Source organism: Bombina bombina, chromosome 2 (genome assembly GCF_027579735.1).
Source record: "Bombina bombina isolate aBomBom1 chromosome 2, aBomBom1.pri, whole genome shotgun sequence".
NCBI lineage: Eukaryota > Metazoa > Chordata > Amphibia > Anura > Bombinatoridae > Bombina > Bombina bombina.
Window position 1 is genome coordinate 1,226,179,972 of NC_069500.1, and position 15,301 is coordinate 1,226,195,272.

General features: G+C 37.7%; 1 protein-coding gene across 1 annotated transcript in view; it reads left to right on the plus strand.

Moving 5' to 3' along the window:
* The window catches only part of OCIAD2 (OCIA domain containing 2), a 44,315-nt gene extending 34,406 nt beyond the window's left edge, over positions 1-9,909 (plus strand). Inside the window, exons 5-7 of the mRNA XM_053700866.1 lie at positions 5,166-5,313; positions 5,486-5,589; positions 8,842-9,909. Coding sequence (XP_053556841.1) covers positions 5,166-5,313; positions 5,486-5,573 — 236 coding nt within the window. The 3' untranslated portion in view covers positions 5,574-5,589; positions 8,842-9,909. The remainder of the gene's footprint in view (positions 1-5,165; positions 5,314-5,485; positions 5,590-8,841) is intronic.
* The last annotated feature ends 5,392 nt before the right edge of the window (positions 9,910-15,301 follow it).

Below are 15,301 nucleotides of genomic sequence, written 5' to 3' on the forward strand. Positions count from 1 at the left end.
CTGCTTATCATCCTCCCTAAATTGAAATCTAAACCACATGTAAACCATTCCACAACTATGGAAAAAAGAAAAGTATTCCAACACTCTCATCTTGGGTTTCACAGATTCATATGAACCTTTCCCAGTAAAGATACCACTACTTTTTTAACACACTGGACTCATATTATTACATGTTCCAAGTTTGGGAAGATAGGCCCACAGATAATGGATCTTCAACAGGATATTTATGGTTTTATGAGCATCACTTATAGCTATCTATCCCCCTTTGATGAGCAACGTTACATATGACACACTAATTAGACATCATTTCTAGTTTTAATAATATAAATTTTCAAGATTTTAGTTTCCAATGCACCTAACTTAATGGGACATTAAAAAAATGTAAACTACATAGTTATGAATGAAAATATATATATATATATATATATATATATATATATATATATATATATATAATTTTGCAATGAAAACTTAAGCTTTATTTTTTCAAATTAGTATATTTGTTAAATGTTTATATTTTTCACTAACTTCCCTGTCCCCTAAACAAAAGAACCCCTGCTAACCAATTAGAAACTTATATTCAGATATAGCACCCACTCTGTTTGCACATGTAGAGACTAGGGAAGCCTTAAAGGTACATGAAACACAACATTTTTCTTTCATGATTCAGATAGAGAATACAACTTTAAAGTGAAGGTAAAGTTTTTCTAACCAGCAATCGTTTTTATGTTACTGTTAATAACCCCAATGCAGTCGCTAGGTTTTTTTATTAAAAAAAATGTATCTATTTTGTTCTATTTATAGCTTTATATTTCCTACCGTTCCTTGAATAATCTCCTCCCACGCTCCATTTCCTGTTTTAAGACACTCTGACATATAGAGCGGTCCCATCCGCTCTATACGTGTTTCGCATACTCGTGCACATCGAGCACGGATTAACCGCACATGCGCATCAATTATAGACGGTGATCTTTGCGCAGGCGTTAATCCGTTTTGTTTGGCTCTACTGCGCATGCGAAAAAACTTGGCAGCTCCTTCAATGACTACAACCCAAATTTGGTAATGCGCATGTACGAGGAAACGAGGATGCGCGCGCTTGCAAATTGAGGAGGAGAAATTGTCACGCATGCGCATGTAAACCACAATGTTGATGACGAAATTTGACGGCAGCCTAACGGCCAGAAAATCGATTGGATCTCTGAAGCACGTGATAGGTATTTAGAAAAAAAGATAAATGTACGGGTTGTTTTTCGGAAAGCCGATTTAGATGATAAAAACATTAGATATCACAGGTAATATATGTTTTATAACAAATTGATGAATGAAACTTATATTTATTTGCCATCATATCTCTAATTATTTATAATAAGGCGTTTGACTTTACCTTCACTTTAAACAACTTTCTAATTTACTTCTATTATCTAATCTGTTTCATTCTCTTGGTATCATTTGTCAAAGGAGCATCAATGCACTACTAGTTTCTAACTGAACACATAGGTGAGCCAATCACATTCAATATATATATGCAGCCACCAATCAACAGCTAGAACCTAGGTTCTCTGCTGCTTATGAACTTGCCTAGATAAACATTTCAGCAAATGATAACAAGAGAAGGAAGCAAATTAAATAATAGAAGTAAATTGGAAAGTTATTTCAAATTGTATTCTCCATCTGAATCATGAAATAAAATGTTTGGGTTTCATATCCCTTTAAAAGTTCTTTCATTATTCAGTTAGAGGACACAATTTTAAAATGTTTCCAATTTACTTCTATTATCAAATTTCCTTCATTTTCATGTTATTGTTTGTTGAGGAGCTACCTAGTTAGGTAACGTGCATATACCTTAAAGTGAAGGTAAAGTTTGCACGATTAGATGATTGTATATGTAAATACTTAAAAAATTAATGTTAGTTTAATTCATGAATTTTTTTAATTTTATATATTTATTTAGCTATCACCTGTTTTCTCACTATTTCTGATCGTTTCAAAAACAACCCGTTTTTTGGGGGGGGGGGGTTCTGTCCGGTCATGTTCTTGCATCAGCCAATAGTAAGTCTGGCCGTTAGGCGGCCGTCATTTGACGTCAGATTCCTTGACGTTCTGCGCATGCGTTGGCATTACTTACTCTCCCTTGCAAGCCGAGCTCGCTCCAGTTTAGCGTATGCGCAATTGCGATAGTATTTTCGGTCTATCAATATTAAAGTCACGCATGCGCAAATTTAATATACGGCGAAGTGTGCGCATGCGCCAATTGACCGGCAAGCGAGAACGCGCTTTTGAACTTACGAATAGAGTGGATGGGACCGCTCTGTACGTAAGAGTGAGAAAAACCAGGAAATTCATGGAGGGAGGAGTAAAGAATGGCCGAGTAGGTAAATACAACTAGTTTATAATACAATAAGATATATTAAAATAATTTTAAAAAAGTTAGCTTTCATACTATATAGCATATGACTAATATAATACAGGTATAAAAAAAGGAAAACTTTACCTTCACTTTAAGCACTGCATGACTGGAAATAGTGCTGCCATTTAGTGTTCTTACTAATGTATAACATTGTTGCACAACTGCTGCCATACAGTGCTGCAGACACATGCACACCCCTGATTTTTTACAAAGCATAACACGAAAATAAACAAAATATTATAATAGAAGTAAATTGGAAAGTTATTTAAAATTGTATTCTCTGTGTGTATCATGAATTTTTTTTTTTTTTTTTTTTTTTGTCCTTTTAAGGAGATTTAGCACTGATTCAACTTAGTTACTATTGCAAATAAGGATTTTCCTATCATGATTGTTGATGCAAAACTGATAATCCACCTTTTATTAACCCAAGCCTCCCTTGGAGAAAGTGAAACAAGCACAATTAGATGTATTTTACAGCAAAAGATATAATAAAATATAAAAATAAATAATGAATGTAAATTGAAATAATGTTTCACTTGCAAAAATGATACATTTTATGTGTTGTTGAAATGTCAAGTTTAAAGTGAAGGTCAATTTTCAGCAATGAGTGCCCGGTTTTTAAAAATACTTTTAAAAACAGGGGCACTTTCATTGATGAAAATTTACATTGCACCGGATTTGTAGAAATACTTACCTTTTACTTCTGCAAAGCCGGATCGATGATCCCCCTTCTTCTTCTTCCTGCTGTACAACCACAACAATGACGAAACCGGCTTCCTCCAATCACAACCGGGCATCACGAGATAGACGCTCTGGGGTGCAAACCATGATTGGAGGAAGCCGGTTTTGTCATTTCTGACGTCAGTACAGAGGAACTGAGGCTGGGATTGCTGATCCGGGTTTGCAGAAGTAAAAGGTAAGTATTTCTACAAGTCCGGTGCAATGTAAATTTTCATCAGTGAAAGTGCCCCTGTTTTTAAAAGTATTTTTAAAAATCGGGCACTCATTGCTGAAAATTGACCTTCACTTTAAAGTGAAGGTAAACTTTGATGAATGAAAGCCCAGTTTTTAAAAATACTATTAAAAACAGGGGCACTTTCATTCATCAAAGTTTAGAAAGCAGCCATTTTGTTTATAAACTTACCTTTCTTCTCTTCACAGCCAGAGCAGCTTCCCCCTGTCCGGAGATCCTCTCTTCATGCGTCAGCAATGACAAATCCGGCTTCCTCCAATCACGGCTTTCCCCCCAGGGGAATCATTGCCTGTGGCCATGCTGTGATTGGAGGAAGCCGGTTTAGTCATTGATGACGTGTGAAGAGAGGATCTCCGGACGGGGGAAGCTGCGCTGCTCCGGCTGTGAAGAGGAGAGAGGGGTAAGGTGTGTTTTTTTTTATTTATTTTTTTAAACAAAACAGCTGATTTCTAAACCCCTGTTTTTAATAGTATTTTTAAAAAACCGGGCTTTCATTTATCAATGTTTACCTTCACTTTAATGGTCGTTTAACCTTTTAACGCCGTTATGCCGTTCTATTCCGTCATATTTACACTGGGCTTTAAAGCCGTTATGACGGAATAGAACGTCATAACAAACGGCTGTCCTGAAGCCTTCGGTGCTTCAAGGACTTGATCACGGTCTGGAGGGCGTTCCTAGGGTTGTAGGGACGCCCCCCAGATGTGATCCAATAATTCAAATAAACATGTTCCGATGTAGACACTTTAACCCTGTCACGAAAGGGTTAACAATATAGTGAGACTATTCATTTGGTTACAAAAAATGTTTTTTAAGATCATTAGCCTGAGAGAAACTTCAACATAATTGTGTGATGTAATCCTTTTAGTGTCTTTTATTGATCACTCTTTCTAAACTCGCCCACAGTTTATATAGAACAGACTTATTGCATGCTGTGCAAACAACCAACTCCATTTCCCTTTAAATCTGTTTATATAACTTTAGAAATTGTGAGGTTATATTTCAATACCCATCTACTTACGAGCTTGAAGTACAACTTTGCAATGTTGCTTATTATGTTAACTTTTGTTCACTTATGATCCATACTGTAAACGCAATATGCTCTTCTTGTAAAATACATTATATTGTTAAAAAAAATAAATTACATTTAAAAAATGATTGTGAATACTTTAATGTACTTTGTTTTATTGCAAAAAATGTCACAACTGGTGTACATACTAATCTGCATGGTATAAACAGTACATTTTGTAGTACTTCCCTTTTTTAATTTAATTCTCATTATTATCTCATAATTTATCAACCTGAACATAATTTAATAGGTGAGAATAAGCCGGCTTTGTACTTCTTAAAAATATATATTCTCATCACTTCTTACATATGTACTTCAACAAGCACAGTATCTAATCAAAGATTCAGTATTTCATGACTAGTTTTGGAAATTTTGAATCTCTCCCACAAAAGGACCCTTGAAAAAATTAAAAGAAAAACCTGGTGACCTTTAGTTTTCACTGACCTCAATTAAATTAAATTGAAGTATTATGCTCCGTAATCATATTTAATATGAATTTATAAATCTATAAACCTATTGTAAGTTCTGTTTTTATGGCTCCGCACTACTCATTTTATGTTCCTCACAGCACTCTTACCTTCACTATAATGGTTGCAGGTAATACTAAGCCTCTTGCATGGTCTGTTATTTAGTGAGGCCAAAGAATAAAAAGGTAGCTACTGCATTAATGAATGTGGTTTCAGTACCATCCTGTGCATAATACTTTGTTTTTGTTTTAGTGGCTGGTGTACTGGGATTTGCCATTGGGAAGATCTCATATATAGGACAGTGTCAAAAGAAGTTTGAGCGCAGTGGCATCCATATGGGGGATGCTGGGTTTTTTCCAGGTTTCGGTGGTGGGTTTGGGCCACGATTCCTCAAGCACAAGTAAGTATCAATATAAAAAGTAGGCATTCAAAATTAGAATAGGTTAAATTGTGTTTTCTGTGGTTTTTGATTAAAAAATTTTTTTTTTAACCAGGCCTGACTTTAGTTTCTGTTTTATTTTATATCCATCTACCTAACCAAATTATTATATTTGTCTCGCTCTTGTTTTTAGACACTGTCCTCATGTCTGTGAAGAATGCAAAGCCAAATTTGCCAAGGAACCAGTCCAAAGTACACAGCACTCCTCTCCCTCTGTATAAGCAATTAATGCTTATGGTAAGGCCAATAACAGCCGAACGATTTAGTCTCTAAACAGAATAGAACCACGAACTACACAAAGACACTGTTCAATTTAAGTTATCCATCTGGTCAAAAGATTATTAATAGGATGGTAATATCCATTAAAAGAAAGTCTATTTGGTTTTTAGGGTTATGTGTCCAAGGAAGCTAATCAGATTGGATACATTATTGCTTAATGGAATATTCTAGTCAAAATTAAACTTTCATGATTCAGATAGAGCAGGCAATTTTAAGCAACTTTCTAATTTACTCCTATTAATTTTTATTCATTCTCTTACTAGCTTTATTTGAAAAAGCAAGAATGTTGGCATAGGATCCGGACCATTTTTGGTTCAGAATCTGGGTAGCACTTTCTGATTGGTGTCTAAATTTAGCCACCAATCAGCAAGCGCTACCCAGGTTTTGAACCAAAAATGGGCTGGCTCCTAAGCTTACATTCAAATAAAGATACCAAGAGAACGAAAAAAATTGATAATAGGAGTCAATTAGAAAGTTTCTTAAAATTGTATGCTCTATCTGAATAATGAAAGTTTAATTTTTACTAGACTATTCCTTTAAAGGGCCATAATATTTTATGACTATTGACCCTGCACTACTTTTGCAGAGGAGTTAAACACAAAGTAGAAGTGCTGTTCTAGACCCGAGGAGCACCTGATCCAATCAGCAAAGGTAGTGGCACATCTGAGTCATGCAACTAGTGCTGCAGATTGGATCAGTGGCGGTTTTCAATTTGAACCAACAGTGATTCGAGTGTCCCAAACAACGCTTCTGTGTGTTTAACCACTTTGCATAGGGGTTGAACATACAGCAGTGCAAATTAGAACATGTAACTTTTGACTATTATAGCTCTTTAATGTAGATCCCAGATTGGCTTAACCAACTTTTCATCCCTAATGTTTATTTTGGAGATAACTATTCAACTTATTTGGAAAATACCTGCAGAGCTTTTTTTTTTTGTCTATGCAAGCGATTGAAGTGTTGCCTTTATTTCCATACCTGATCGATAAACTAAAAACTAAATGTATGCTTATCTGATAAATTTGCTTTCATTGTGGTAAGAGTCCACGGGACATTACTCCTGGCCACTAGGAGGAGGCAAAGATTAGGTGGGGAGTAATGGCTCATGGACTCTCACCACCTTATAAAAACAAAACAACATGTATGCTACCTGATAAATTCATTACTTTAATGGTGATGAGAGTCCACAAGCCACTTCTCCCAGCCTTATCTCTGCCTACTCCTATTAGCCAGGAGCTGAATCCCTGGAGTTATGGCTCAAGGACTCTCAACAACTTATGAAAGTAATATTAATATTGTTACAGTGTGATATAGTTATCCTCTATTTTGTTTAGACATCATATGAAATGTAGTATACCCAATTCAAACACGAGTGTACAGGAATCATCAAAGGAACATGAAACTCAAACATTTTCTTTCAAGATTCAGATAGAGAATACAATTTTAAACAACTTTTCAATTTACTTATAAGCTGAACACATTGGGTGAGCCAATAACATGAGGCATATATGTACAGCCACCAATCAGCAGCTCCTGAGCCTCCCTATAGTTTTCAAGAAAGAATACAGAGAAAACAAAACAAACTAGATAATTAAAGTAAAATGGAAAGTTATTTATTTAAAATCACATGCTCAATCTGAAAAAGGGATTTATGTCCCTTTTTAATAATTGTTTTTAAGCAAAAAGAAGATTCTGAAATATTTATATTTATTTAAACTGCTCACATCTATGCTCCACAACTTTAAAGGAACAGTTAACACTGTGAGAATGCGATATAAATGTTAACTTATGCGAAGTACAACAGCTTTGCAGCATACTTTAGAGACAAGAAACAAAACATTTTTTGTTGTTGAGTACAGGTATACCTCACTTTACAGCGCTTCGCTAATACAGCGCTTTGTGGAGCTGAAGTTCAACCTCCAAGGATTTTGAAACAGTGCTGTAATCTTCGTGAGATTGCGAGAAAAGTGACTGGCACCATTTTGTTATGCTTAGTTCACATTACAGTGCAATCTGTGTCTCAGTGCTATGATTTGGAAAATTTTACTACAGTAATTTTCACAATTTTACAGGTACAGTATTTATTGAATACTAATTGAATACTGTGCTGTGCTAGTGTTAAACTAAACGTAGCACTATTGCACCCCTAATATATGTTAGTTCAAACATGTTTTTAAGTTTTTAAACACACTGGCAAGTGAAAAGAAAGCTAAAATTGCCTTGTTTCACTTTAAAGCGGTTTTCACGTTACAGCAGGGCTCCGGGCCCTAACCCGCTGTATGAGCGGGGTATACCTGTATTTAAAAATGTTTCCACTTCTATTTTCAAATGAACTTCTTTCTCGTGGTATACTTTGTTGAAGAGAATATCTAGGTATCGTGCACGTGTTTGGAGAATTATATGGCAGCAGTTTTTTTTTTAAGAATGCTTTTGAGCACTTGATAGCAGCATTATTTGCACAATGTATAACATTATTAAAAGTATTCTTGCAAAACTGTCACCATATTATGCTCCAGACATGTGCCTGCTTACTTGCTTTTCAACAAGGATACCAAAAGAACAAATTAAATTTTATAAACTTTTTTTTTTTATGTATACTTTCTGAATCATGAAAGAAGAAGAAAAATGTCCCTGTAATTTAAGTCTGAAAATTGTGCTCATGGCATTCTTTACAAGCCTAACCCTGCCACATATATGCTTCTGTTTTGGCTTTAGCTGAGATAAGACAAAAACTGCAAAGCATGGCTTGCAAACCTAATGACACTTGCTGGAAGGGTCTTTACCAGGAGTGAGTCTAGATTGACCCCTTAAAAATAAGAAAAGTGGTGGGGGGAGCTATTTACTGTCCCTTTAAAATATAAGTCTACATAAAAAGATTTATCTAGACCATTTAGGTGTAACTTTCTTCTCATCTTTACTTATTTGGGTTCCCAGTAAAAGTGTAACATAAGAAAAACACAGAAAACACACACCTGTTGTATGCTTTTTAGGTAGCGTGGTATAAATGATGCGCAAATAGTTAATATATATTTTTTTTCATGGAGTTATGTTTATTTAAGCAGTAAAGTGATTACATATACATGCCTCCTTAGAAAGTGTGATCTACCAGTGATTTTCACTGGAGCAGAGGAGTCTGGGTAAATATATTAAGAACACAGTACAGATAAAGATACAGGATTTTTAAAAACTTTTTTTTTCTTCTCATTGCAGAACTATCGCTGGGTCCTGAGAAAGACATTACTGGGGCTTTTTTGTTGCCTTTATAAAGAAGCTTTGTAAAATATATAATACATTTTTTTTACAAACTATGAGACGTATTAATTTTAAATACAGGTGTGAGATGAAATGGTAAGGACTAATCTGTTCTTATAAGGTTTTCGGGTTTATAAACTGATGCTTAGATATAAAGGGGGAGTGGGAATCAGGTTTGTGATACAGATAGTAAATCTTTTATCCAATCTGCTTGGGACCGGAAAGGGTTTCGATTTCAGAATACTTTGGACTTTGGAATATTTGTATCTGTAAAATAGGACGATTGAGAGAGGGGATGGAGCCAAGTGTGCAAACAATATCCTATGTCATTTAGGCAATGTCATAATACAGCTTATACCTGTAATCTAAAGGTAGTTTTATATCATTTCTAATACCTTTGCATACATAGCACCATCAGAAACTGTTTTTTTTTGTTTGTTTGATTTTTAAAAATTAAAGTTTGGATTTCAGAATGTTTGGATATTGTAATTACAGAATTGGGAATAGTACCTGCAATCTCTGCCTTTTGGATATAGGGCTTACGGTCTCCTATGTTCTATCTTAAAGGGACATATAAGTGTAAAAAGAAAATGCTCTAGTGTGTTAGAGCACTTTATTATTGCACTATTGCTTGCATAGAACTATGTATTTAACCCCTTTGCAAAGGGTTAAATTCAGCTCCAGAGCCGCAGTATACTAATGGTATCTAGCTGAACATCCAGTGAGACAATGACATGAGGCATATATGTGTAGCCACCAATCACCAGCTAGCCCCCAGTAGTGCGTTGCTGCTCTTGTGCCTATCTATCTAGGTATGCTTCTAAAAAAACACCACTATTTGAGTCATGAACTTTTTTTTTTTTTTGTCTCATGTCCTTTTTTAAGGGGGGGGGGGCATGAAAAGTTAGGGTCTGCACCATTTTGATAAGATTTTTATGCAATAGATATGTTTTTGAATGTTTGTAATGATCTTTCGCTTTGCTATAATCTTTTATAATTACAGAAAATAAAACTGAAGAAAAATTACTTTTTTTAATAGAGAGTTTTAACTTTGAGGTGAGCAGCAATAAATATTTTATTTGGTTCAAGAGACTTTCTACTAAAAGGTGTGTTTCCTTAAGCAAGAAAAGTGTGACTGCCTTCAAAGTTCAGTTCCATGGCATTTGCCAAGATTATATTGCAATGATAATTGGGTTCACTCATTTTAGCAATCTTATTTCCTCCCCAGTACTGAATCAATACTAATTGGCTGCATATTTACTATTACTACACAAAAAAATTACTATGAAGACATGCATAGTGTGTATGTGTGTGTATATGTATATATATATAAATTTCTTTTTAAAGATACGATGAGTCCACGGATTTCATCCTTACTTGTGGGATATCACCTCCTTGTCAGCAGGTGGAGGCAAAGAGCACCACAGCAGAGCTGTATATATAGCTCCTCCCTTCCCTCCCACTCCCGTCATTCTCTTTGCCTGTGTTAGTGATAGGAAGAGGTAAAGTGAGGTGTTAGTTTAGATTCTTCAATCAAGAGTTTATTATTTTTAAAATGGTACCAGTAAGTGCTATTTTATTATAGGGTGTAGCCGTATTCCTTGTCAGCCTCTAGAGTAGAGCTACAGGTGGCTTTAAAGCAATGGGAACTGGTGGGACTTAACATTCACTGCGCCTCCCATACTACTGCTGCCCTTCTGATGATGGTCTTAGCAGATATTAACTAAAGCCCTTTCTGTGTCCACAGAGCTGCAGGAGGGAGAAGACCTCTTGATCCTGTGAAACTTGTCATGCTGTCACTCAGCATAGAGGTAAGTACAGTCTTATTTTCTGGGCCACTTGCTATCTCAGAAATGACTGTACACTTTAATCTGTTGGGGAACATGGGCTCTCTGGGTAGGGCTTTCCTGTTTAACAGCGTGTGGGGTTCTCATGTGGCCATGTCAACCGACACGAGGATGTTACTTATCAGCTGCTAGAGCTATACTTAATTAGGCCTAAAAGACTGATACTAAATGACTATGTGTTTGTAACTATGTGAGGGCTTCCCTACAGGTCACTGTCTAGTGTACTTGGGGCAGACGCTGGGGGTATGTTGCCGGAGCCTTGCAATGAGACTCCGGTTTACGGCTCTGTGTTTTGTATTAACTGTCCGGCTTTTTCAGACTGATTTCGGCTATGGCTGATGCGACGTCCACAATGGGCGGGGCTTACTTTGGCGCTTGGCCTTCGTTGCCGCGCAGCGTTCATTCATTTCTGGAAGTCCCGGCTGCTTGTAGAAACAAGTGACCCCACAACCGCATGGTTGAGAGCTAAGCAAGCGGTCTTGGGCGTAGCGGGCTATGTTCCGGATTAGTGCCTAAGAGTGGTCGCTGGACCGTGGGGGCAGGTAGGCGCCTCAGCAGAGCTGTTGAGGCGAGGTGCTTGTGTTATTATTAAATTCTCTTGATGATATCGTTTAAATGATTTACAGTAACAAAGAAAAATTGTTAAACATTTTATTTCTTAAAGGCACAGTATCTAGTCAGGTTCATATGTACTGACGGGTATTTAGTTTGTGCTGATATTTCTGTACAATTTGGCCATAAATTGAGAAACTATATAATTTAAAGGAGTCAAGACCAAATTTTTTCTTGCTTTCTGATGTCATGGATTCAGATGATATCCAGACTGTAACATGTTCCATGTGTTTGGATGCCACTGTGGAACCTCCTGTTCCTTTTTGTCCCTCATGTATTGAGAGGGCTTTAAATTATAGAGACCACATTTTTTTTGATAAATCTTTGCCTAAGGCGGATGCTTCTCAAGAGTCTACAGATGAGATGCAGAGTATGCCGCAGCTTTCTCCCCAAGCGTCACAGCCCTTAACGCCCGCTCAAGCGGTGCCATGTATTTCACCAGTTTCTGCAGCAATTACGTTAAAGGACATAGCTGCAGAGCTGTCCTCTACACTTTCTGATGCGTTATCTACCTTTCCCATATCGCATGGCAAGCGTACAAGAAAGGACAATTATGTAGTCAATGCAACCTCTGGTACTATGATGGCGATTGCGGAAGTACCCTCCCGGGGTTCTGAGTTGGAGAGTACGGAGGTCCTATCCGAAGGTGAACTTTCTGAATCAGGGAGTGCTTTGCCCCTGACTGATTCTGAAGTGGTTTATTTCAGGTTTAAGCTTGAGCACCTCCGTTTATTACTGAGGGAGGTGTTGGTTACTCTGGATGATTGTGACTCAATAGTGGTTCCTCCAGAGAAATTGAGTAAGTTGGACAGATACTTGGAAGTTCCTTCTTACTCAGATGTCTTTCCAGTTCCAAAGAGGACTTCAGAGATTATTGCGAAAGAATGGGAGAGACCAGGCATTCCCTTCTCCCGTTTTTAAAAAGATGTACCCTATAGCCGACTCTATTAGGGATTATTGGCAGACGGTCCCTAAAGTAGAGGGAGCTGTTTCTACCCTGGCCAAGCGTACTACTATTCCTATTGAGGATAGTTGTGCTTTCAAGGACCCTATGGATAAGAAGTTAGAGGGTCTCCTTAAGAAAATTTACGTTCACTAGGGATTCCTATTGCAATTGGTTTGATGCTCTGGAAGAATCTCTTAAGACTGAGACTACTTTTGGAAGAGATACAGGATCGGATTAAAGCTCTTAAGTTAGCTAATTTGTTTATTACGGATGCTTCCCTGCAGATTACTAAATTGGCGGCTAAGAGTTCGGGCTTTGCCATCTTAGCACGCAGGGCTTTATGGTTGACGTCTTGGTCTGTGGATGTGTCATCCAAGTCTAAGCTTCTGGCTATTCCTTACAAGGGGAAGACCCTGTTCGGGCCTGACTTGAAGGAAATTATTTCTGACATCACGGGAGGCAAGGGTCATCTCCTCCCGCAGGATAAAAAGTCCAAACAGAGAGGTCGACAGAGTAATTTTCGTTCCTTTCAAAATTTCAAGGGAGTTCCCGCTTCCTCTAAACAGGAAGGGAACTTTTCACAAACCAAGTCCACTTGGAGACCCAACCAGTCTTGGAACAAGGGTAAACAATCCAAGAAGCCTGCTGCTGCTTCCAAGTCAGCATGAAGGGTCGGCCCCCGATCCAGGACTCTTCGTCCAGGCTTGGATAAGAGATGTTCAGGATCCCTGGACACTAGAAATTGTGTCTCAGGGATATCAGTTGGAGTTCAGAAATTCTTAAACCAGAGGAAGGGTTCTTTTTTCTTGATTATCTGCAGACCAGATAAAAAGAGAGGCATTCTTACGTTGTGTAGGAGACCTCTCCTCCATGGGAGTAATATGTCCCGTTCCAATACAGGGACAGGGGTTTTATTCAAATCTGTTTGTAGTTCCCAAAAAGGAGGGAACGTTCCAACCTATATTAGACCTCAAAAGTCTGAACAAGTTTCTCAGAGTTCCATCCTTCAAGATGGAAACTATTCGTACCATTATTCCATTGATCCAGGAGGGTCAATTTATGACTACCGTGGATCTAAAGGATGCATATCTTCCCCAAGGCAGAACATAGTGCGATCTGCGATAATATCGCAGAAAGTGGAGCCTGCCTGCAGAAAGAATGGCCAGTTCTGTTAAGCACAGAATTTTCTTCAACAGGAATTTTTTTTTTCTTTGTGCAGTGCAACCAGCACATTTTTACTTTGAAATTATTGGCTAATGGCTGCTCTGCTCATAAAATTGATACATTTTTAGATGCTATATCTTAATTGTTACTTTTAGCCGCCAGAACGGCTTCTGCTTCTGCGACTGAGAGGTAAGTGCAGCCAGGGAAGCACAATTCATATCCGCAGGGCATGTTTTTCTTTTTACATTTAGGGCAAGCAGAAGGGGTAAAAGCTTTCACGGTAGTGTGAGAAGAGAGCATGAAAATAAACTAGCGCTGCGTGCACATTCACAACAATTGTTTACAGCCTAGGCGCGGGCTTCAGTAGAGAGGGGGGGACCGCCTCAGTTTTAAGCACTGCTTTGAATAATTTGCTGCCTGAGAGACCGACTGTTACTATTCTGTGCTATAAGCTTACTACCAGTGCACTGTTTGACCAGACTAGCATTGCATTTTACCAGTCAGTCTGCCATGTGCCCCCCAAATATTATTCCTTCTCTGGATACCTGTCTTGCCAATAATCTTGCAGGAGGAGGTGGTGGCCACTAATCCATTATTTTAATATCACCGCGCTGCAGCCGTTATGTTTGCAAAAGAGTCTATTTGCACCGTGCCTCCCTTTTATCCCTGTAACATCACAGCTCTTTCTGACATCGTAATTAGGAAGGGAAGTAGCTATGTCCACGGTTCAGGTTCAGTATTAAATAAATGGGCAGCTTTCACTTTCACCGGTATTCGCCTGCTCTATGAGCACTTTCAATTAGTTTAATCAGAGAAATCACTAGGCAATGACAATAATATATAGTTTTAAAATAGCCTTACATATGCCTGCTATTGCATGAAATTCTCAACGGCAGAGAGTCCCTGTTATTGAGAGTCTGTTTGTTCTGGGGTAGAATATACAATTACTGTGGTGGCAGGGGCTATTCTCAAGCTTTATTACGTGTTATTGCTCACAGGAGGGTGCTGACAGGCTTCCTACTGCAACACCGACAGCTAGCAGAGAAACTGATATTGTACAGCAAACTGCATACCAGCTCTGCTCTGTTATATTGCAATTGTTCCAGCACACTTTTTTATGCTCCTTCTAAACAGATCGTTATCTGCTCTGAGAGGAGGCTTTCAGAGTTCCGATCACTCACAACTACAGTGATTTATAGCTGACTACTGTGAGACGCAGTGTTTTCTTTTTGTTGTGAGTGATCGGAACTCTGAAAGCCTAAACTTTGCAATGGGGGTCAAGTGGATGTCAGACCCATAAAACAGAGTATAACCATCTATATACTAGAAGATGGGTGCTGTAGAAATTTACTTTATGTCTTTATGATCTATGTTGCTATAGCAACCACTGACACTGATCTGTTAATCGGCATAAAGGGGCGGTACAATGCATTGAGTGACAGCTAACTCTGCTGCCTGCGCGTCTTCAGAGAGGATGAAGCTGCAGATTCACTGATGTGCATACGATCAGAAATACAGGTCGGTTTTGGACTCAGTGAATTACTGGAGCTCCAGCTCTACAACTTAAATTTTCGTGCGCAGTGGAACTTATATATATTTTTAAAATTAAAATATTTCAAAATGCCTAAAAAATATGTAACAGATGCATATTGAGAAAAAAGATAACTTTAGATGCACAATGAGAATGTTGCAAGATTAAAAACGACTATAATGTCCCTTTAAAAAACTTTCTTGATATATTGTAATTGTCTTTTATTGTCCAAACAAACCATATATATATATAGCTTCTACACACTCCATACGTTAGTATCACCTGCCATTTATATGCTAAAAATAAAACACTGCAGCT